At 35.5% G+C, this 24,526-nt stretch overlaps 1 protein-coding gene across 3 annotated transcripts in view; it reads left to right on the top strand.

Annotated features, from left to right (window-relative positions):
* Positions 1-24,526, top strand: part of PSPC1 (paraspeckle component 1) — an 88,151-nt gene that overhangs the window by 53,470 nt on the left and 10,155 nt on the right. Inside the window, exons 7-9 of one of the 3 annotated variants that reach the window (XM_034758800.1) lie at positions 637-694; positions 4,034-4,203; positions 7,853-8,718. The exons of 1 other annotated variant lie outside the window; for it this stretch is intronic. In XM_034758800.1, coding sequence (XP_034614691.1) covers positions 637-694; positions 4,034-4,203; positions 7,853-8,038 — 414 coding nt within the window. In that variant the 3' untranslated portion in view covers positions 8,039-8,718. Of the gene's footprint in view, positions 1-636; positions 695-4,033; positions 4,204-7,852; positions 8,719-24,526 lie in introns of those variants that run through there. One more of the 3 variants, XM_034758802.1, reaches the window with a different exon arrangement.

Consider the following 24,526-nt stretch of genomic DNA (forward strand, 5'->3'; position numbering starts at 1 on the left):
GCAAAGAAATGTGTGGGGGACATGAATTCTGCACGCACACAGTGAGGCAAAATTCCCCCAGGAGTATTTCAATACTTTTTGTCTTCCCAAAATGTAAATGGCAATGTGTAAATCATTTTGAGTGCTAGTGATCTATGATGGACAACACACTTGTTTTCAGTTGTGTTTTTTTTCCCCTTTTTTATTGGTACTACCTTTAGTTTTGAATACTGGGAATCTCAGGCTACAAGGCAATCAGACCTCACAGCCTGATTAAAAAATAAAAAACATTTCTTAATTTTTTTTAACAATAACGCAAACTATTTTGAGAGAATACTCTAAAGCAGTGGTCTAAAAATAGAATTACTTTAGCATCATTAGACCTTTGCTTCTATTTAATGAAATTTCTCTGTAAGATTTATATTAGGTTTATGGGAAACTTTTAATAAGACTTATGCACTTTTGTCTTGTTTGTTTATTACCAAATAATCCCAATTCATATCAATTGAAGAATATATTTAATTGTATTTCCTGTATTTTTTCTAAATATGACTAAAGAAATTAAAACTTAAAAAAAAAATTGTGCTTTTTTTGTAGTAGATGGGAATGTTAAAATAATCATGATAGGTTGACCATGAAAACTATGTTTACTTTCAGAGAGAACAGGAAATGAGAATGGGTGATATGGGTCCTCGTGGAGCAATAAACATGGGAGGTAGGGATCTGAAGCAAATAGGCTTCTGTAATGTAAGACTACAATTCTTTGGGACTGTACATGTTACTCATTGGTATTATACATTAGTGATGAGCTAGTAGTAAGGAAAAAACATTTTAATGATAGGTAATATAAAATCTCATCCATTTTGTTTCCGAATAACTGATTCTTGCAGTAAGTATCTATTTACTGTACTTGCATTTTATTATTTTAGTCTCTGTGTGGAAGAAAAATTTAGATATTTACAAAGTAGGAAAACAGGAGAAGGCACTGAAGATGATATCCTGAAAAATGTTGTTTGATGGAAAACATGAAACAGATTCTGCTGTTTATAATAAACATTTTGTATCTGAATACAAAAATTTAATGTATATTTAGTTAAACAGATTTAGAATAATTCCGTTCATGGCTTTGTTAGATCACTTCTTGGTGCTATGTTACTTAAGAAGTTAAATACTTGTTGGGGACTAAACTTTAATAATTTTATCCCAAGTAATAGCTGCAAATTGTCTTGCATTTTCATTGGTGCCATCAGTGATATTGTCACGGTTACAAACGTGTGTTTATTAACTGAATGTTCAGGCTACAAATATAAAACTATTTTGTGTATATATAGCATGGGTAATCACCACTTATATTTCATACTGAATCAGTCAACGTGGAAAAAGTGTTCAGATAGACTAAGCAGAATATCTGCTTTTAAACTACACTAAAATTCAAGTAGTATATCTCTTGAAGAATCAATTCTATTAAAATATATTAATCATGAATATGTATTTTCACTGAGCTTCATAATCTTTGATTAAAACAAATCTTGAAATAAACTTGAATAGTATTCGTTAAGGAATAAAATTGTCATATCTTTCTAACTTTAAATTATGTCTGATCTGTATATCATTCATCTTATGGCTTTTAATACCTTTTGACACTTGGTAAAGAAACATTCTTTTCATTTTCAAAATAAGCTGTATTTTACATCTTCTCTATAGTGCCTTTTTAAATATAACAGGCTTGAAAAATTAAATTTGACAAGTATACTCTAAACTTGAATCATAGGTTTACATTAATATCTAATCCAAGTTCTAAATATATTAGTGTCTATTGTTATACACCAATAGAAAAAAAATTTACAACTTTAACATAACCTCATTTGCCATTAAAAATGTATCATCCAAGAAATGAATAATAAGAAATTCAAGAAGGACAGTTCAGAAAAATAATGAGCTAGAAACGTAACATACCTAAAAGACCATTAGGCTTGGATCTAATACTCAAATAATTGAATATATAATTACATTTAAAGAGGGATTCTGCTTATATTTATTAAACTGAATATTCTTCAGTTTCTTAAATAAGAGCTACAGCTTCCCACAGTGTAGCTCATAGACTTATACTAGAAAAGCATAGTCTGTTTTCTTAGTAGCGTTGCAATAGTGATGCTCTGTGCTGAAACCACAGTCCTAGTTGTATATGCACCTATTGAGTCAGCTGTGATACCAGCACTGAGCACTGCCAGTACTATAGGCAGTTTGCTGCTACTGTCCAAAGATGCATGCTTGTGCCTGTTATGACTCAAGCAGTAGTATTAGCCCCTCCCCTTTTCTTTTTCTATCTGCTAGCAGAGGATCCATGGTATGCTCACAAGGATGGATATTCCGAGCAGACTGTTCTTATGGACAGAGATGTCTGCTTCTCTCCATCCCATGAACTAGTCATGCTGATGGTTGAGTGAGAAGCTCATTACGCTCCTCTTATTCCCTGCCCTCTAGTGCAGCATCTGTCTGTAGTGGATCAGGGAGACACTTGCCGAAGTTCACGTGGAGGAACAACCCTTCAGAACTGTGATGAGTTCACACTTTTCTTTAATTAAAGACTAGTGCCTCTCCTCCAAATCTTCTAACAGAAAGTCCTGTAGCACTTAGCCCTAGTACCACAGATCCTTTGCAAAACCTTTCCCTCCAGCAGAACTAATATAAGAGGGTCAGGGTGAGGCTGATTTTAGCACTCCTCTAGTATCAGAATCATGCACATACATCTTTGGGGGCAATGATTCACTAGTTGATCACTGTGATAACGAACAGTCAGTGCTAATAGCACAAAGGAAGTGTCATGTACGTATGTATAGTAGTAGCAGTATGATAATAGTTCTGAATGACCTATTTACAGTTAATGCATTTATTATAATTTCTTCCTAACATGAAAAGTGGTAATCTAATGAAGTATGGGAAGGACTTTACTAGGTATTTCAGTCCATCCAACATGTTTGATCCTTGGATTGTATTCACATACTACAATGATGGACATGGTGTAAAACCCTGGAATTTGGCATATTATCTTGTTTTGTTTGTCAAAGAAAATGGATACATATAGTTGGCTGAACAGGATGGATTGTCCATCTGAACAATACTGTTTCATTCCCATTCTATTTGGATTTTTTTACATTACATCTCATATGTCTAATTTACATACCCAAGTTTTTTCTTCCTTATAATGCACTTTGCAAATGTATACAATTAGTCTTACTGTATCTGCTGATTAGTTTAGTTGTTACTGACAAATGAATCATATATATGGTAGCTGAATTTTTATTATAGATAAACTTTCTGTCCACCTCAGATTGCTGTTTCTTTAGTTTTTGCTTCTACTTTCTTACCTCTTATTGTTCTAACAATGGATCAAAAGTTTTAATGGTTTAGTGTTAAATGTTCCATTTGTTTTGTTGTATCTTCTTAATTTCAGAATCTATTGATATTTATAATATTAGCCATAAATCTCTTTACAATCCTTTTCTTAACTTTCCACTATCCAATACTTCTGTAAAAGACCACATTTTAAAAAGGATTGGAAAACCTAGGGTTTCAGTATTGCAATTGATTTGTAATATGGAATAAAGTAAAGTGTTGCCTTTTCTGATGTAAGGTGCTTGAAACCTAAATGGCTAAGTTGTGTAAAAGTTGGCCAGTTGCAAATTGACTAATTTTTCTTGTCTATTGTAATTGTGTATATTACTCACAAAATATTAATACATTTAGTAAACTTTTGTGCAAAACCAGTAGAAGTACATTTATTTGCATACCGTGAGGTTCTCAAATTAAAGGAAGAAAATGTTTTCGTTCAGAAAGCAAGTTGTAGAATAAAAAACATTTGAGCAATAACTTGAAAATGAAGATCAATTTAAAAGTAGATTGAGATAAATGTACAGTCTCAAAGAATAAAAGCAACTTTTATATTTCAAGTAATGGAAGTCTTGTATAGTTGGTTTCTTAAATATTATAAATTGTTTGTTGCTTCTTGTAAAATTCAGATAGGACAGCTCTAAGTATAGATTGTTTTGCATAGATGCGTTTAGCCCAGCACCTGCTGGTAACCAAGGTCCTCCTCCAATGATGGGTATGAATATGAACAACAGAGGAACTTTACCTGGCCCTGCACTGGGTCCTGGTCCTTCCATGGGACCAGAAGGAGCTGCAAATATGGGAACACCAATGATGCCAGATAATGGAGCAGTGGTAATGTATCATTATAAAACTTAATTACTTTGAACAGTTGTCATGTCTCATGGCATATCTTTTGCACCAAAGTTAACTTCACACTAAAGTGACTTTATAGTATCACATATTTTCAATCTAGTGATGATACTTACCTGACAACATTTTTAGGAAGTTTTTAAAAAAAAAATGTTTTGGGTCTGTTAAAAGCAACTGATAGGTAAATCTTTGATATGCTTAAATTAAATATTTTTGCACAAAGAGAATCTTTTTCACTTTAAAATCTGTTGAGGATATAAACTAGGAATAATGAAAATCCAGAATTAATTTCCCCCCCTGGAACAGGGATGATTATCTTCAAATGGAAATTTAGCTATTAGTGGACCAGTCTTCTAAGAAGTTGTCTGGTCCTTACTTAGTCTAAAATTGTCACTTGTAGTAGAACTGTGAATGTAAAACCTATCATGTGAAAATACATTTAATCTAGCAAAATCTTAATTTTCTTATAGGGTATCCTGCATGTGTTAAATATACTTAAATCACTACACCTCTACCTCGATATAACGCTGTCCTCGAGAGCCAAAAAATCTTACCGCGTTATAGGTGAAACTGCCTTATATCTAACTTGCTTTGATCCGCCGGAGTGTGCAGCCCCGCCCCCGTGGAGCACTGCTTTACCGCGTTATATCAGAATTCGTGTTATTTTGGGGCGTTATATTGGGGTAGAGGTGTATATTATGTTACCTGTTCTCTATTCTGTTAGTTATGAAACTAAAATGTATTTATTAATTTTACTCTGTTATGAGGTTTATTTTTCAATAACACCAAATACAATTGTGATTAAAGATGTACATAGTGTGAAGATATCTTGGTGTAAAATACTTTTAAAAATTATTTTAGTATATAAACACATTATTACAAAGGCACTGGCTAAAGCACCCATAAGAGTTATGGCGGTGATTACATATCATAGTAGAATAGTTACACCAGCAAAAATTATGTGGAATAATTGATGTACCAGGCTAGGAAAAGTCCTATTGTCCAGAAGTTCAGGGTGACCAAAAACCTGGTCTGGACAGTTGGAATTTACTTACTGAACAACAGAAGAGCTCGTGGCCTGCACTTAAAAGGGATGGTTATCTTGGCTTTGCCCATTAACCAATGCACCCTCTTTTCCTATCTAATATCTTTTGGAGAGAAACAACCATTTGTTTTTAATAACTTTTTAATATTACATATTTTCTGTGTTTCTGGGTGAGTGCATGTCTGAGGAGATGTTCTGGTGGCACTATATGAAGAGTAGAACAGGCAGCTTACAGTATTCCATGATCGCTTTGCTGGAGCACTGAAATGTGGCTGAATTTTTTCCTTCCTCTATCTGTCTCCTCAAAGGAAAATTAACTTGAGGAAACAATACATCACTGTCTGATTTGGAGAGGTAGATGCTGAGAAGAATGCATGCTCCTTCAATACTAGACTCACATTTTTGGCTTAGTGCATAATGTGCACTGAACCTAATCTTTTCTAGTGAGAATGGAGAACCTCTTTCACCTTCAGGACTTTTACTATCAGTGCCCCAAGATAACAGACTGTTGCTGGTAACTACTGCACTGATTAAATGGGCCTTTCATGCATTTGCCAAAGTTTCGGCTTCATTGTGCTCACTGAAGTCATCTTCTCCAAACTGGTTTCTTACAGAGGGAGAGCAAAGGAGAAAAAAGGGTATATTAACTATTGCAGTGATTCAGCAAAACTGTTGAATACAGAAAAGTCCTTATTCTGCTTGCTCAGTTCACCTCTAGAACACACCCTTAGGGTTGCATAATAAAAACTGCTGGATATAATGACGTGTCAGCTTGACCATCCTAAAGCTGAAAATTAAAACTGCTGACATTTCGAATGAAATGGGAGTTTAAAGAGCAGATTAAGTGGATGATTTGCTCATCTGGCCCTCTAATTTTAATAATTCCTCTTTTGGCTTTGCTCAGACATTTGGGTTTTTTTTGTTAGATGGTGAAAAGAATGTAGCTGGCTAATCCTTGTGTTCTCCTCAAAGGACTGTAATAGAGTATTTTCTGTTTGGTGGGTACAAGAAAACAGAGAATGGGGGATGGAGGGAAGGGAATCCAGTTTTCATTTTCAACTTCAGATGGACATGCACCTAGAATTTTTTTTTAAGTGCAGGTCATATCAACATCTTGTTATTGATGTACACCTATAACCATAATTTCATTTAAAATAAAACACCTCACTTTGGCTTCCATAACTGTTGGACAGCCATATTTTCTTCATCACAACTAAATTTAAGATCCAGATTGTCATTGGAAAAATCACTTTAAAATGTCCTAGCTTGGCTCAGACCTTAGACCATAGATACTTAATAGTCATAGTTCATTTTTCAGTCTAGAAGTAGAAACCCTAATTAAAATACCCATCATTAGCTTATAATTATCTGAAAATTAAACCAGCAGTAAGAGTTACATTATTAGGAGTATGGGAACTTTGCATTAAACAAGTCATTCTTTCATGTCTGGGTATATTCAGTGTTGGCAAATCTGCGTTGATTAGAAACAAGATTTTATTGAAAGTACTGTTATATTTTAAAATTAAATACCTGTGTAAATAATTATCTCCCAAAAATTACCTAGAAGGGTAAAAAACGGAGCACTGCAGTGTTAAGAATTAGGGGCTAGATTTTCAGAAGTGGTTAGCACCCAGAATCTGGCCACTTCATTTAGGTGTCTAAAGGGGCTGAGCTCTTTCAGAAAGTCTGACCCAATATGTAACAGTACATATTATATCCACATCATATTTAGATAAAACTTTTAAAATGTTAGTGACTAGAGTCCTTATCTTGCAAATGCTTATGTTTAAATTCGAGTACTTAAGCCCCAATTCTGCAAATATTTATACATCTAAGAGAAGACTTTTAAAGGAGGATTATGGTACCCACATCTGTATTAGTTTATATTTAACTTTAATATGGTTCAGGGAGATAAATAAAATGTGGCCTAGAACACTAATCTGATTTTTATCTTACATCTGTATTTCAAGTTGGGCTACATTTAAATCTGTCTGAAGAGACTTAAATGTATAATATTCTCTGATGGGAGAAGCTTTATTCCTTGAGTCAATAATCTTTGGAAACATTGAAGCTACAACTCACAATCTCATTTTTTTTCTACTTTGACAATGCTTCAGTTTCTGAACAAGCTAGTGAATACAGGAGCATTAAAATACGGGAAGATTCACATAAAATGTTTGCTTCCTGTCTTCTAATAGACTAAAAAAATATGCTTACTGTTACATGGAGGATAAGTACAGCTTTGTGGAGAGGCAAGCTTTAGCGTGTAAATTTAAATTATATATTCTGTAGAAGTGGTTGCTGATACAGTCTGAGTGGGATGCAGCTCTTTAGTATTTATTTGTTTAATGTACCTTTGTCTTAATTTTACAAAGTTGGAGCATAGCATTTAATAAGCTTTTATTTTCAGCTCCTTTTTGAATAATAACTAATTTAATTGCTCCTTTCTTCCTTCTATGTATGATCCTGATTCTCCTGGACTATCTGCCGAACTTCATGACAACACCACTTGGGGTTTTGCCATATTTGTTATAATTTACATTTGGCGCATTCCAAATGGACTTAATATTCATTGTATGTTGTTAGCATAATGAGAGATTCCCACAAGGAGGCCCATCACAGATGGGTTCACCTCTGGTTAGTAGAACAGGCTCCGAAACTCCTCAACCGCCAATGAGTGGTGTAGGTGCCGTGAGTGGTGGACCTGGTGGCTTTGGTAGAGGAAATCCAGGGGGCAACTTTGAAGGACCTAACAAACGTCGCAGATATTAAAACTTTCTTTCATTCCTTACTGTTTAGAAAATGCAGTACAAATATCCGGTGGTATGCCTTTATAATTTTTAGCTGTTATCTGGAAAGCAGTTTTATTGTTAATGTAGTCTTTAAAACAATTTCTTTTGTAATTCCTAAACTTTTTTGTATTCCATATTAGGCTTTGTAGTGTAGAGCAAAAATAATGCGCATCATTATGTAAGTCAGCTGTGTTTGTGACTTCCATAAAATATCAATGTGTGACCATGCTGTAAAACTTGTGCAGTTATTTGATCACAATAAAATATAAAACAAATTACTTAAAAGGATTTTGGAAATGTTATTACAAATACTGATGGGGAATTTTAAGTTTAATTGTAAATAGCTTCATTTTCATTCATCTTATTACTTAGGAATTCCCACCTTAAGTGTGAAGAAAATTCCATACTTAATCAACTGTAAATGTGTGTGGAAATAGAACTGTAAGTTTCAATACATGTTATGAATACTTGTTATAACAAGTGATTGAAGCTAATGCAACTTTTGAATGGTATCCCATTATATATAAACCCTTAATGATCTGTAAAAACACTGTTAACCTATTTCTCACCTTCCTTGTACGAATTTAGTCACAATAGGATTGTCAACAAAATATGTTGTGTTGAATTTTTCAAATAAATATTTTGAACCTTGGAAAATAACTTCTATCAGAAGGTAAATCTTTACCTGTGCTTATTCATTCATAAAATGCAACAAATGGTATTAAGGATACTTGACACAAAATAAGGTTTTATAAAAATTAAGTTGTAATTTCTGTGCATTTGTGAAATATGGTGAGCATTAGTGAATAGTGTTAAAGTATTCTGTTATAACAGATAATGCTGCATTATTTACGTTTAGTTTATTTAAGGCCTTTTACTAAGTTACACACTGGGCAAATGTGTTTCCCCTTCTAGCAGCTGGTCCATATAGCAAATAAGAATCTTCTACCAATGGCTTGTAAGAAGACACTATCAGTATTAGTGACTTTCCATGTTTATTTCAGAGGGGGAAATCATCTTTGTTTTTCCAATTTATTATTGCAATTACTGGTATTTGCCTCCAGTGGAGCATCAAGTATTTTTTATTTAGAAATAACTAAATCTTAATACCAGTTATTCTAGATTTTGAAATGAATAATTACAATTTGATCATTTAATTAAATTTATTCTGGATAAAAATGATTTATCGAAGTGTAAGACTTAAAACCCACACTTCCAGCACAAGTACCAGAGAGCAAGTAATGTGACAGAATTATTGGGAAAGTCTGTTATGATAAACAACTGGAACGACCTATTAGATTATCTAGTCCTCTGTAAAGGCAAGTGGGTCTAAATCTTGGCTGCCTTGTACTTTTTTGTCACTTTCGCCTGTGCAAAATGGGTATAAAATCCTACCATTTTGATTTGGGATGATTTGCACCCATTTTGCACAGGTAGAACTGACTACATGGGGATTTGTGTACACACAAGTTGCACTGGTTTAAAGGTATGGTGTTACACAGATTAAGTTAAACACATTTAATTCAACATCATATCTTTTAGATAAATCAGTGCAAGAACAGGCCAAGGGTACAGGACAGCTGATAATTGGGCCCAAAGGCTCTATGTCATGTAAACTTTCGATACAGAGGTGTGGTGATCTTGTTGAATTTCTTTGTAAATAAATGGATAACCATTTAAAATTAGTAGTAGTGCTGGGAATTGAAAAATACTTTTATACACACCGTATTATTGAGTTGCTTAAGGGAGATATTAACTGATTGCCACAAACATAACACAAAAATCAAGAATACTGCTCAGCAAATTTACAGCTTGTAATTTATGACCGGTATAGCTAAATCCATTAGCAACTTCCTTTCTCTTAGGCTAGTGCTGTATTTTGTCTAACAGCACAAACTTGATTCAGTTTCTTACAGTTTGCTATGCAAAACGATTAGTTTGGTTAAAAGTTTGGTATATTTTGGTTGCATGCTACAAATTGCAAAAAAGAATACCCATTCTTAGAAGTAAGCTGTGCCCAATTTACTGAGCATATTATCCTTAAACTTAACACGGTGAGAAACATTACTACTTGTCCTTAAATTAAATGTAAAAGCTTTCCTAGTTGGCACTCATTCATGATGGAAAATGACATTTGTAACAATTGTAGGGGACCAGTGTTGGAGATTAACTTTATCCCATCCTTTCAGGCTGCATTAGTTGAAGATTGCAAATTTGCCTAAAGATTAAGAAATATATTATTTTACATTTAATCTGGCCAATGGTAAATATTTTTCAAGTGCTTGTTTAAATTTATAATTTGAATGAGAGGCATAGTGAGATCTTCATCGATTGATAAAGATCCAAGAGTTTTTTGTTGTTGTTTTTTCCCAGTACGGGGTTTCATTCTGAGTGTCCTGGCCAAATCCTTATGTATTATTCAGACTCTTGTATGGCCATCGTAACTGTAGTATCTGAACATCTTCCAGAAGCACATAAAGCAGTGTAACAAGAATCTGTCATGTGGTTCGTTCTTTTTTTCTTCTTCCACAAGGAGAAATTGTCTTTTTTCAATATGTGGTGTTACACTGATTGTACTGTCTTTATTAGCAAAAGTTAGGTCAAAGAAACACCTTGTACTTAGAAGTGAGGTTTATGGTACATTTCAATTCCTGTGGGAGTTAGTTCCAGTGTCTTGAACTGGTCCCCCCAAAAAAGTCTCCACACCTTTGTGGTGGGTAGTTCCGTGGTGCCTGAGGAGTATAGCTGTTGTCTGCTGTATGTGTGCCCGAACAATAGTGATTTTATGTGAACTTTTAGGTATCCTGGGCCAAAACCATTGATTGCCTTAAAAATAACATAGATCTTGAATTTGACACATTATTCTATGAGAAGCTATCTTAGAGAATAGAACAGGTTTGAAGTGTGTGCAGTACCTGGGTTGTTGAGACAGGCTGACGCACTCTGTGCCACCTGGAATTTCCTGAATGCTGACTGCTTCATGCCCAGGAAGGTATCATTCTCTAGTCCTTTGGGAAGATGATAAAAGCAGGTATAACTAAGGCCAGCTGTAAAGTGGGGGTCCTAAAGTATCTGTTTAAAATGGTAAGTAGAGATGGCTAAGGCTGCTGGTGTGTTGACGGCCTGTCATGCTTAACAGTGTTGTCTCATTGTTTTCTTTTACTACCCTGTCTATCCGTCTATTGTCTCTTGTTTTATACTTAGATTGTAAGCTTTTGGAGGCAGGGACTGTCATTTTGTTCTGTGTTTTTGCAACACAATTGGGTCCTGCTTCATGACTATGGCTCCTAGGCTCTACGGTAATATAAGCAATAAATAGTAATAATATATATATTTATTCTGTACAGGAAATGAGAATTTATGTAATTCACATAATAGTTGTCTACTGTAATGCCCTTGAATTATACATGAGGAATCAGAAAGATGTTCCTGAAATTTCTTCCCACAATGACTTAGTTTATCTTCCTGTAGTGTTGTCCAGAGGTTTGGACGGCATTAACATTCTATTTAAACAAGTCACAAAACTTGGGCGAAACTACCACACTTTTCATTTTGATAGAATACAACAAACTTGAGAGATTTTGGAGTCATTGAAAGCTATTCTCTGTACTATTGTGCTGAAAACTCTGGAAAGAAAAGGAAAGATAGCATCCATGCAGAAGAGGACACAGTACATATGTACAGGATTTGGAAGAAATATTTCAATTATTCTTATTGTAACACAACTTTTTCCCAATTATCACAGGCCTTGATGCATGACAATGTGTGGCATGCAGACGCCACATTTGAGTCTGTTACTTTGGTTTAAGGAGGACTATCTGGTGTACATATTGCGACTTTGATTTTCATTTTTTAGTTCATTACTATTTAGTACCTACCTGCCCAGCTTTCTGGTTCTTAGAAAAAATATTTTTTTTATTTGGAAATTAATTTTTGTGATTCAGATCCACTAGGCTGGATTTCTCACAAAACAAAATATTTAGAAGAACATCCTGAAGGACCTGTCCAGATGAGTGAAAGTTCCTGAACCTATCATGCTTTTTTATTGGCTACATGTCTTTCAGACAGAAGAGATCCAGTCGGACATAGAGATGCAATAAAAGTTGAAACTAAATTTTCTAAATGACTGACCTTTTCTCCTTATTTACCATTTTGAATATTGTACTAATAAGAATATTGTACTAAGAATGTGTCCTCCTGAATATAATACAAGCTTTGTAATAAGATCAAGTAATCTGAATAGAAATTAAAAATATGAAGTTTTTACATAGCTCACTGACATAATTACTTAACTCATTATAACATATACTCTTTTGTTTCAGCCCTACTCTTAAAGATATTTTTCAATATATTTCACTGTTGCCCCTTACCTCATCTTCACTTTTATTTCTTAATCATCTTCCTGGCTTGAAAAAATAGAACCATTTTAATTGGCCTTTCAGTTGGTTTCAAATAGTTTTTGTGAAGCACTACTTTCTTAAATAATTCTTGTATTCTAACTGGAAATAACTTCAGGAGTTATGAGAGACACAGCAGTAACTGTGTGATAGAAAGTAGGAAGTCCATTGTTAAAACGTGCTCCATACTTGCAAAAGTAATGCACTTTTTTAGAAGAGATATGCTCATCTGACTTCTGCTACATAATGCAAGAGCTAGGTAAGATGTGATAATATTACTATGATTTGTCTGTGATGGGGAATGGGAAAATTTTATGTAATGAGCAGGTTGTAGGAAAGCAACTTTTTGATACAACTGTTTAATCTACTATGTATATGTTATGTTTATACAACAAGGAGAATGAAAATTCCTTTGAAGTTCTGTTGGCACATTTTAGACAAATTGTGAAGTAGGCTTCTGAGTCACAAAGTGAAATAAGTGTCTTGTATCTTCTTTCTAGGCTACCAACTATCATATGTTACCTTTATAGCAAATGTCTCAGAGACTTTTCATTATTTAGATTCAATAATTTTTACTAAAATCCATTTGAAATGTAACAGAGAATTGCATAAAGAAACTTGCGGTATTATTTAATCTTGTCTATAACTTGTATTGAATGTGTAATTTTGATTCTTGTAACTCTCAACATAAATGATAAACTTTTTATCTTTTATGGATTTTTTTTAATAGCAGGGAATGTCTTCTCACCAATGCATTGTGCTGATATGAAGAATTAAAGCATAAGTTTATCAATAGATTTTTTCATAAAACATCTACAATCTTAAAAGCCTCACTTCAGCTATATAAATTTCAGAGCTTCATTTCACTTCTGTGACAATCCATGAGATGTGATACTTTTACCATGATTAATCAATCCATGACGAACTTTTAACTAGTAAAACGTCTGTTGTAACTTTCTTAAATATAATAAACTGAATTTTGAATTCTGTCATGAACAATACTTATGAATACATTCTGAACATACAGAAAGAAACCTTTAATATAGATACATCTTTTATCTGCGTTTTCAGGAGGATAGATTTAATAGGTCTTTTCCATCTTAAATGTACTTTTATCTACAGTAAAAGGTAAAATCAGATTTAAAGTTTATATTTTAAAGCATTTTTTATGTTCCTGTTTTATAGAATGGTTCTACATTTAAGTCATGCAGCATTAAACAGCTGGTTGACATGGTGAAAAATCCCTTTGTCTTTTGTGCTGTCCCATTAATAGGAACAAAATGCTGCTGTAATCTCCAGCAGTAATCAGAACAAACATAATCTTGGTATTTCATGCACAGACATCTGTGAGTTAATATATTTTTTACTTCCTTTACTGGTGCGTAGTGAATTTATTGATCAAAAAAATTCTAACTGCCTAATTATTTTAGTGCTTTCATATCTAACTCTTGTAGATCTGACCACTGTCAGAAGACAGGATACTGGGTTAGATGGACCATTGTCTGACTCCGTGTGGATGTTCTTGTGTAGTACATTGCTGTGTCATTTGATTCCTTTGTTGACTGAGGGTACTTATTTCTGCTATCCTGCTGGATGTGGGGCATAAGTGTTTTTAATTTTTTTTTAAATGTGGTGAATATGGGGATATTGTTATTGCCCCAATGAAAAAGATTGAATATCTTGAGAATAACATAAGCACAAACAGTTCTGTGTGTAAACTGCAAAAAGTGAAAAATAAACAAACATGCAATGAAAATAAACCAGGACTGTGGTTTAATTTTGTATTTATATCAAATATACCACCATATACTTTTTGAAGTTTGTCATACATGAAAGTTTATAGGGGAAAAAAATTGAACCAATTACTGTCGGGGATACTTTTCCTGTTAGTTTCTAAAATATTTGGTTACATTTAAAAAAAGTTCTTACACATCACTCTTAAGGGGCTGGTGGATCAGACTGAGTTTCATGGCTGAAAGTTTTTTGCCCACAAGAGTAACAAAAGATTCAAAAAATGTAATTTGAACCCTCTCACTGTCATGTCCAAATAGTATGGAATATAAGACTATCCCTACTGACCTTACTATAGTTGAAAAAAATGTGAACAGAATGGGGTACAAGAATATAACTTGGCAGTTAACAAATTTTAAATCTGGATACTGAATAGAGCTGGGATGTTTGTAGCCAGGGTCTGCAAATGCCCAAGCCCAACTCTTCAGCCTATAAATTCTAATCATATGGTTAAAGGGGAAACTACATTATTATTTCAAGTGAGGGTGTTTGAAAGAGGCAAACTAAAGATAAGTAAAATTTCAGCTTTCTGCATACCCATACATGTTTAGCAGTTAACCTAGGTAGCAGGGAAAATGTTATCAATAGTCTGAGCCATAGAAGATTTAAAAAGGATACATGAATGTTCATTATAAAATAAGTTATTTCTATGGCTAATTATCCTTACTCATTTTGAGCTCCCCGCTATGCCTGCTCTCTTGGTTTTCTTAGTATCCATACTGGCTACATTAATTCTTTGATTAGTGAATATTAATACTTCCTCTGGGGTTAAAAAGATATATGTTTGACTGGCATATTTTAATCAGACTATTGGATCTATGATTATTGTTTTACAGTTTTTCTATTTTGTTATTTCCCAGGGAGTTAAATCAGACATTTTACTTACAAACATCTAAAATGTCTATAACCACCCTCCCCAGCATCATCTGCGTCCGCCATCCATGTTGTTACTTCACTCCTCTTTTTCTTTAGTACTTCATATTTTAAAAAAATATTCTCTGGCTGGAATTGTGCTCCTGGCAAGCCTAGATATTTGTCTAGCATAAAATTGAAAGAGTTCCATGTAAACCAGCTACTTCACTGTCAAAATGTACTTCCAATACAGTCCCAAACATAAGTGTCCTCATAAACTGCTAGTACGTGTGCTTCATGTAAAGATTTTTCTGTTAATTAGAAATGATTAAGCAACATTGATGTCTAAAGTGTAAATATTCATAGATCAGCCTAGATAGCATGAGTGAGCTGCTTATCAGCTATTACTAATTTTTATTTCTGGGTAGATCTTCCATCTGTTTGACTGAAACTGTAAGAAAGCTGTTTTCAGTCATAGTTAAGAAGCTTTTTGCCTGTAAGTGTCCTCTGTCCACAGTAAATAAATATTTCATGAGTAACTGCCAACTTTGTGTGTTAATCTTTTTCTGGTTCAGCACCTATTGTGCAATAGAAACTATGAAAATAAATAAATAAATATTCATTGCTATCATGTCCCGTTTAAGTGTCTTTTCAGTACTTTCAGACAAATACTTGGCTTAGAAATGAGTGGATGAGAAATGAGTTGGGAGTTTCAGTCCCATTCTTCATCTTCAAATGTCCACATTACAGAAAAATCATAAGTGGTACTGTTAATGTCAGTCTCAGCAGAGGTCAAGAATTGAAGGTGGGGAGCAGGGGTCGGCAGCCTTTCAGAAGTGGTGTGCCGAGTCTTCATTTATTCACTCTAATTTAAGATTTCGCATGCCAGTAATACATTTTAATATTTTTAGAAGGTCTCTTTCTATAAGTCTATAATATATAACTAAACTATATTGTATGTAAATAAGGTTTTTAAAATGTTTAAGAAGCTTCATTTAAAATTAAATTAAAAGACAGAGCCCCCCAGACCAGTGGCCAGGACCCGGGCAGTGTGAGTGCCACTGAAAATCAGCTCGCGTGCTGCAGGTTGCCTCCCCTGGTGTGGAGAGTTAATTAACTTAACCTATAAATGGTCCCTCCAGAATTTGCTTGTGTGCTAGCTGTGGGAGCTTGCCTATTCACTGCCTGCACTTTTATTCTATCTGTGGGGGGAAAAAAGCTTTGATATTTAAAGTTTGCAATATATTATTTGTCAAGAATGCTAAAATTCATGTGAAATAATTTTTTGTGTAAGAAATATAGTAATGTTAAGAAATAAATGGTTCATAGACTCCAGGCCAGAAGGGATCATTGTGATCATCTAGTCTGACACGATATGTATTTAATCACTTAGGGGGATAAAGTATATAACAGGTAAGATACAGTTTTAATCAGTTTGAAGCGAAAACATTTAAAGGAAAAGTTACAAGAGGAGAACGGAGTATGAAGCAATAGTTTTATGTCCTCTATTTTTGATGCAATTTAAACTTCAGACTCCTAGAATTTACTGCATTATCAGTAACTGTTCTGCATCTGAACCTGTTTTGGAATAACCAGTGCTGTTCCAAGTAATACAAAGAATAATATTTTTGATTTAGTGTTGGGCAATGTGATTTTCACTTTTCAAAGTACAATATTTAGAGATCAGAAATCTAATTTATAAGAGAATCACAATAGTATATCAACTTGTAAATTATTACAATAATCACATTAACAAATATTAATATTTTAAGTATTTTGATTTACAGTAATGAAAGTGATATACAATTTAACTTCATGTTGGCATGAGCTGTGAATATTCTTGTAGAACCTTTATAATGTCATAAATTTATAAATTGTGTAAATTTGTTAGTCTCTAAGGTGCCACAAGTACTCCTGTTCTTTTTTTTGCGGATACAGACTAACACGGCTGCTACTCTGAAACCATTTATAATGTCAGTTTACTGTTGCCATGTTATGTCCATCTGATGTCTCTGATTTTATGTTTGCATTTTTGCATTAATACAATTTCAGCACAATTAACTGATATACACTGTATCCAGTGTACATACATCCTACTCACCCATAGTTTTGAATGTTAATATACCAGTATGTTATCAGGTTGTTAGAGCATTTATTTCAACTCTCCTACTAGGACTTACTGTACTAGTAACTATGAGGTTTTTCTTGCTAAACTTGCTTTCCTTTTTCCTTTGAACAATGTACATTTTGTGGATGTTGAATCTATTGTACCTGAGGATGGATAAAACATTGATTATTTAAAAAGTCAGATTTGTATTTAAAATGGATTTTTTAAAATTAAATTTATACATATTTTTTTTAAAAACAAACCTATTTAAAGTTGACAACTTCCGTTAAGCTAGTATTACCAATTTTATCAACTCTTTAAGTTTTAAAAACACCTTATACAAGTAAAAAAATGGAGCCAGACTGGATAGATACATCTCTCAAGTCTTCCAATAAAAAAGTGAGGTCAGAGTTAGGATTAAAACAATCCCTGCCTTTCATTCTCCAAAATACAATCCTAGACTGTGTTGACATCTATATTTATTATAATTTTAGTTTATATAAGATCTTGGTGGTGATAGGGCTTTTTCTGGTCATTTGCTGTTACAAGATTTTATACTGCCTTCACATGAGACAGAGCAGAAATAAGTCTTAATTACCACTTAAGAGTAAACCTGTTAAAGGTGAGCAGGAATATGAATGTAGAGTGAAGGAAGCATAAAGTTCATTGAAAGATTTGCTATTTTAGCACCACTTGGGGGGAGACTGATGTCACAAGAACAAACCATGCTGTAATATTGATAACAGCTTTATGTTCTATTCAATTTCCAAACAAACCAATGTATTAAGTTAAACAAGTCTGTAGATTTCATTTGCTCTTATGACTCAGCCTGAGATAAACTTCTGAATTGAAAACTGTGTGCCCTCATAGCAGAGAAATTTTCAAGATGGATCGCAATGCATGCTAAATTATACTAGAATCAAACATAAGATTGAAGAGCATTCCTTGTTTTGCATGATGGCAGTATACAGTGAAGGTTAGAAAAAGATAGCTATTAAGCATTAGCTCTCACTTCACTGTCTATTTTACATACTGCTTCATATATATGTTTATTTTAAATGTATAGTCGACACTTTTTTGAGTAGTGTCCCTGTATGTGCTCCACTTCAGGTGCACCTGAGCCCTATGCCTTTGATTGACCATTTTTGGTGGTAGTGCCTGTTCTGTCTGCTCATTTACACCGCACACATTCTCATGCCTGGTGCTGAGGCTATATGGGGCTGTGTAGGCAAACTGCCCTCGGTTCCTTCAGAGTTTCCTTTGGCATCTACTGTGTGCCTGTTCTCTTAATATTTAGCTTTTTCTCACTTAATTACCTTATAGTGATAGTTGTTGGAACAATTGTTCCCTTTGGGTTTTTTTCCCGTAAAAAAGCCAAGTGTTTTATTCACAGAGACAGTTATATAGTTCAGAGATTTTCTCCTTCCAGGGGTTAAATTTTCATTAGTTTTTCTTGGGCCTGCTGGGCTCCCATTCAAGAGGTGCCTCTCCTATGGTGAGGCTATTCCAATAAGTGATGGACATTCTAAGTGCCTGTGCTGTCTGGATGATACTTGTATCCCCAGTAAGTGCAGGATCTGCACTTCCTTCAAAGATAGATTTAAAAAAAAATAGAGAAAGTAAGTATCAACTCCTAATGTTGGAACAAGCTCTAGGTCCTGCTTTGGATGTAGGAGTGGAGAAGACACCCCTCCCCCCCCCACATAGAACTCCCAGTATAGCTAGTGCTCCGTTCACATCAATGTCTCAGTCACTGGAGGTAGATGGTACTATGGCATAGAGTACATGTATGGTCCTTATCTACATCTGGCTCTAACGAGGAGGAAAGGAATAAATCTGATGCACAAATATGGCTATTTAAATTATAACAAATTATATTATTTAATGAGCATCTGCCAGAAGAACATCAAGACCAATTTAAATCCATTATACAAGAGGGTCAGCTCCTGGCAAAGACATTACTCCAGGCCCCCTGGGATGGGGCACATAAGACAGCATAGCATAGTCTGAATCCATTGCAGTGGTTATGAGAGGAGCATCTTGGCTATAGCTGTCGGGCTTTCCACGAGAGGTTCATAGTACTGTTTCACAGTTGCAGTCTCTTTGCAGACTTGATGGATGCATCTCTCCACATTTTAAGACTCAAGAACCACACTGTGATCCCTAGGGATTTAAAGATCTGTAAATAAAAGATTTAGTAGGTCTGGTACTGCACAAAGAGCATACCAAGCCCTGTATTCAACATTCCATAGGCGAGGGATATTCAATTATTTTTTGTCAAGGTTCACATTTCTCGGTGAAGGTATAGTAAAAGTCCAGTCTGCAGAGAAAATAATAAAAATAGGTAAATAAAAAATTTGGCGGGTCTATACAAATGCGTCTGGCAGTCTGGATTTGGTACATAGTCCGCCTGTTTGACTACCTCTGCCCTAGACCCTTTGAACCCACAGCTAAGAGATGAAGATCAGATGTTATGTCCACCAAATGACAGTTTTGATGGCTTGGTTGAGAGTCTCAACCATCCAATCAACAGACTGGAGGGTGGAAGCCAATTTTAGACTTCAGGGCTCTTGACAAATATGTAAAGCAACAAAAATTCAGGATGGTGACCCTGGCAGCAATAATTCCTTCATTAGAAGTAGGAGATTGGTTTGCAACTTTCAACCTACAAGAAGCATATTGTCATGTTACTATTCACCCTTTTCATTTTTCTGATAACAACACTACCGATACAGGGTGCTCCCTTTAGGCCTATCTTCGGCACTGAGGATATTTTCAAAGATTCTGGCAGTAGTTGCCGCTCACCTATGTCATTTGGGTATACTCGTTCTCCCATCCTAGACAATTGGTTGATCCAGGGGCGGATTGTATCAGGAAGTGTTGATGCCAGTAAAGATCATGTGTTCCCTGTTTCACAGCCAGGGCCTTCAAAACAACCTTGAAAAGTCCATTTTGACTCCACTACCATGTCTATTGCACAGGAGCTTTCCTGGATTCAGTAACAGGCAGAACATATCTACTGTTGAGCAGATTTCTCACACTAGTGAATCTCATCTCAAAGATTCAGGGTATACCTCATGTAACAGTAAGAGATTGTCTCCAATTGCTGGGACATGTCAGCTTGTGTCATTGTAGTGCAGCATGCCTGATTACGCCTCCGAAGTCGACAGGGATGGTTTCAGTTTTCAAACCAAGCAAACACAGGTTAGTGTCTATTCTCCAGTGGGTTCTGCAATCACTCAATTGGTGTAAAGACCAGACCAAAACCTGTGTAGGTGTTCCGCTCTTGCAAATTCTGCCTACTGGAGTGATATCAGATGCTTCACTTTTGGGTTGGGTGGGCACATCTGGGACCTCATAAGGTATAGGGAAAAGGGTTATTATAAGAACAGCTTCTCCACATCAATCTTTTGGAATTGAGAGCCATCAAAAATGCTTCCTTACGCTTTCTACCGCTAATCAATTTGAAGTCAGTAAAGATAGTGACAGACAACTAGGCATTCATGTATTATATCAATCGTCAAGGAGGTGCACTTTTCCCAACTGTCGGTGCGGTAGCAGTAGAACTCTGGAATTGGTGCCTAACCAACAACACAGTCATCTCAGCATCTTACTTCCCAGGTATTCAGAACACCATGGCAGACTACCTCAGCATACATTTCTAAACTACGAATGGGAACTGAAGAGTCCTCCACAAGATATTCTTACCCTAGGGGTTCCCGCAGGTCAATCTGGTTGCCATAGCAGTCAATACAAAATGCATCAGGTATTGCTCCATAAGAGGGCTCGATCCTCAATGCATAAGTGGTATGTTCCTCATCTCATGGACAAAAGGACTTCTCGGTCCATAACCACTGATACCATTTATTAAAGGTTCTCAACAAGATCAAGCCAGAGTCATACTGATCGCACCAATGTGGCCAAGACAGGTCTGATATCCCTATTTGATCAGATTCATCTCTTGCGTTTTGTGGAGGCTATTGGTCAGTGCTCATCTACTGACCAACGATGCCAGTTGATCACTTCACCCCAACCTGCAGATTTTGAGGTTACAAGCATGGTTCCTCAGTGGTTCTCGGTAATGGTGATATCCTGTTTGTCAGAGGTACAACATGTTTTATTAAATAGTAGAAAAGAATTTACAAGTAATATCTCTAGAAAATGGAAACAATATTATCTTTGGTGTAACATTCACCAGATGTTGCCAACTCGCTCTCCTCTTACCATGGTATTGGATTCCCTATTGGAACTGAAAACATTGGGTCTTTCTCTAAATTCCATAAAAGCTTTTCACATATCCATAGAGGTTTTTTCACTCTACACTTAACCCAGCTATGGCAAGATGTCTATGAGGTTTATCAAATATCTCCCCACAAAACAGAGATCCTACTCCAAGCTGGGACTTGAAGCTAGTACTTACTTGCCTTCTGAAACGCCCTTTTTAGCCACTAGCTACATCTTCTTTGTTAGATTTAGCAAAGAAGACAATCTTCCTGATAGCAATAACTTCTGCCTGAAGGGTGAGAGAATTGGGGGCCTTAATGGCAGACACAATATTTACAGTATTCACAAGAGAGAAAGTGTCACTACAAGTATTTCCCAGGTTTTTTGTACCTACAGTGTCCTCAGAATTTTGTATTAATCAAACCATTCATCTCCCAGATTTCCCCTGCCCCACCCAAACCACACTGGACTACTCAGGAAACCATATTTGGTAGCCTAGATGTCATGAGGATGTTAGCCTTCTACATAGTTAGGATCAAACCATTTAGAAGATCCCTTAGACTATTTATATCCATTGCAGACAAAAACAAAGATTCAGTAACTTCAGAACAGGTTATCAAAATTGATCTCCGGTTGTATTAAGATTTGTTATGACAGAACTCGTGTTCAGCCCCCTTCGAGAGTGATAGCACATTCCACAAGAGCATGATCTACATCTATAGCCTTACTTAAGGATGTACCAATTGCATACATCTGTAGGGTGGCAACTTAGTCATCTGATCATATTTTGTCTAATCATTATGCTTTGGTACCTGCAGCAAGATCAGATGCTGCTGTAGGCATAGAATATCAGGATTGGAAGGGACCTCAGGAGGTCATCTAGTCCAACCCCCTGCTCAAAGCAGGACCAATCCCCAGACAGATTTTTGCCCCAGATCCCTAAATGGCCCCTCAAGGATTGGGCTCACAACCCTGGGTTTAGCAGGCCAATGCTCAAACCATTGAGCTATCCCACAATGCAGTTCTCTCTTTGTGTTGGACTCTGCTCTGAACCTGCCACCTCCTTAATGGGGGTGTTGCTCACAAATCACCTCAAGTGGAGAACCCACAGGGACACTACTCGAAGGAGAAATTCTGAGGACACCTTAGGTAAAAATCTTGGACACTTTCTCACCTGGTGCAATAACTGGAGTTTGAGATGTGTCCCCCTTTGGTGCTGCACTACCTGCCGTCCTTCCCCTCTGTTTCGGAGTCTTTTGTTATGGGTCTTCATGGTGGAGAAGGAACTGAGGGTGGCTTACCTGTTCAGGCCCATAGAATCTTGGCACAGGAATGTGTGGGGTACACGTGCAGGCTGAATGGGCACTGCTACCAGAAATCTCTGATCAAAGGTGCACAGTACAAGCACACCTGAAGTGGAGCGCCAACAAGGGGACATACCTCAAAGAACTCCAGTTACTGCTCACAATGAGTAACCTCTCCCTCCTTCCTCTGCTGTGTGGCTGATACAGGCGCGAGCTATATAATTGATTTGATGCACTAATACTTGAGCGTTACATTGAGACCTTCTAATATTTTGAAAGTGAAATTTTGTTGAGTGCTATATCCAGTACCAAATAATGCTTACAGCAGTTCTGTACCTTTTGCTTGAAATATTTCAGTCTGGGTAACAGTTTTATAAATAATAGTTTAATCTTGAAACTGGTATCAGATAATCTGCAATTGGGTTGATAGGGTGGTAAGAGGGGAAATCAGGTATTTTTGCCTCTTTCTGACCATACATCCAGGGCTAGTGCTGGGGAAGGTTGTTTTTGCCATGAAAGCACTTGACTTGGTCTGCCAAGGCATATGTAGGCATGGTAAGTTGCTGTTGGTTGAAGGATGATTTTGTGGTTAATGGCATCAGACTGGGAGTCAAGAGACTTCTGTTCCCAGTTCTGCCACTGACTTGCTGGTTAATCTTGGGCAAATCAGTCCTTTTGCTTCCGCTTTTGCCAGCTGTAAAATGGGGTAAAACGTACAACATTGCTGCGTTGAGCCTTTTTTTCATAGACTGATCGCTTTTACGGTGAGAATGGCCCATTATGGCTCTAGAATTTTATCAAGTAATTCTTGCATCGACCCCAGTAATTTGTGCTTGAACTAGAGTGTATCTTTTAGAAAGTCATCAAACGTCTTAATTCATGTCTGCAAAATGCATTGAGATGCATAATAATGTTACTAATATTACTACTTTACTATTATCAGAACTTAAATTCACTTTATTGCTATCAGTGTGCTTTTCAATCCTCAATTATGACTTGATATTAGTGATTATGTCTCAAACTCTAGAAACTAAAGACTAAGGGTCAGATTTTTAAAAATGGATTTCAAAAGTTATTCCTAATTTATAGTTAACAGTTTACACCTATTTTAAAAATATTTCTAAAATAGTTTGAACATTGATTTCTGGTTCTAAAGATAGTGGCAATTCTATCAGAATTCGTATAGGAAAAAAAAGCAAGATGATAAACTGTTGTGATGTTACTCTGATAGCTCACAACTTGCCAGGCTGTAAATGGATGTAGCATAATAGTAAACCTGAGAGCCAACTGCTTCTTTCTAATGTTACGTGGGTCCTTAAATTCTAGCCCTAATATTTCAGAAGATATCCAGACTTAACTTTATCACTTGTTCCTTGCTTTTAGTAGTGCTGTTTAGATGATGGTCCAAGGCTGAATATCAGTTGTCCCAGATTTTGTACTAGTGCAGGTTTTTGTCCCCTGAGAAGTCTTAACAGAAACACATATATGCCTCCATCCCAACAAAATATGTATTTTGACTGTTTATTTGAAACACATATTTCATATATATATTTACATCTAGATGGACCTATAAGATGTAAAGCATTTGTGGCATACGCTGCCATTTATTAAAGATGCTTGTGTATTTTCTGTGGCTATCTTTAAATACTGGCTTAGTTTCTTGTTTCAGATCAAATTTAGAATTTTTTTCTTTCAAGATTATAGTAGAAGCTTTAAATAGTTATTGTGTGCTTATATCGTGATAAAGAAATGAATTCTTACGAAATGGAAGAGACTGCATACGCTAGTGAAGC

The sequence above is a fragment of the Trachemys scripta genome, chromosome 1 (assembly GCF_013100865.1).
Source record: "Trachemys scripta elegans isolate TJP31775 chromosome 1, CAS_Tse_1.0, whole genome shotgun sequence".
NCBI classification, from domain to species: Eukaryota; Metazoa; Chordata; order Testudines; family Emydidae; genus Trachemys; species Trachemys scripta.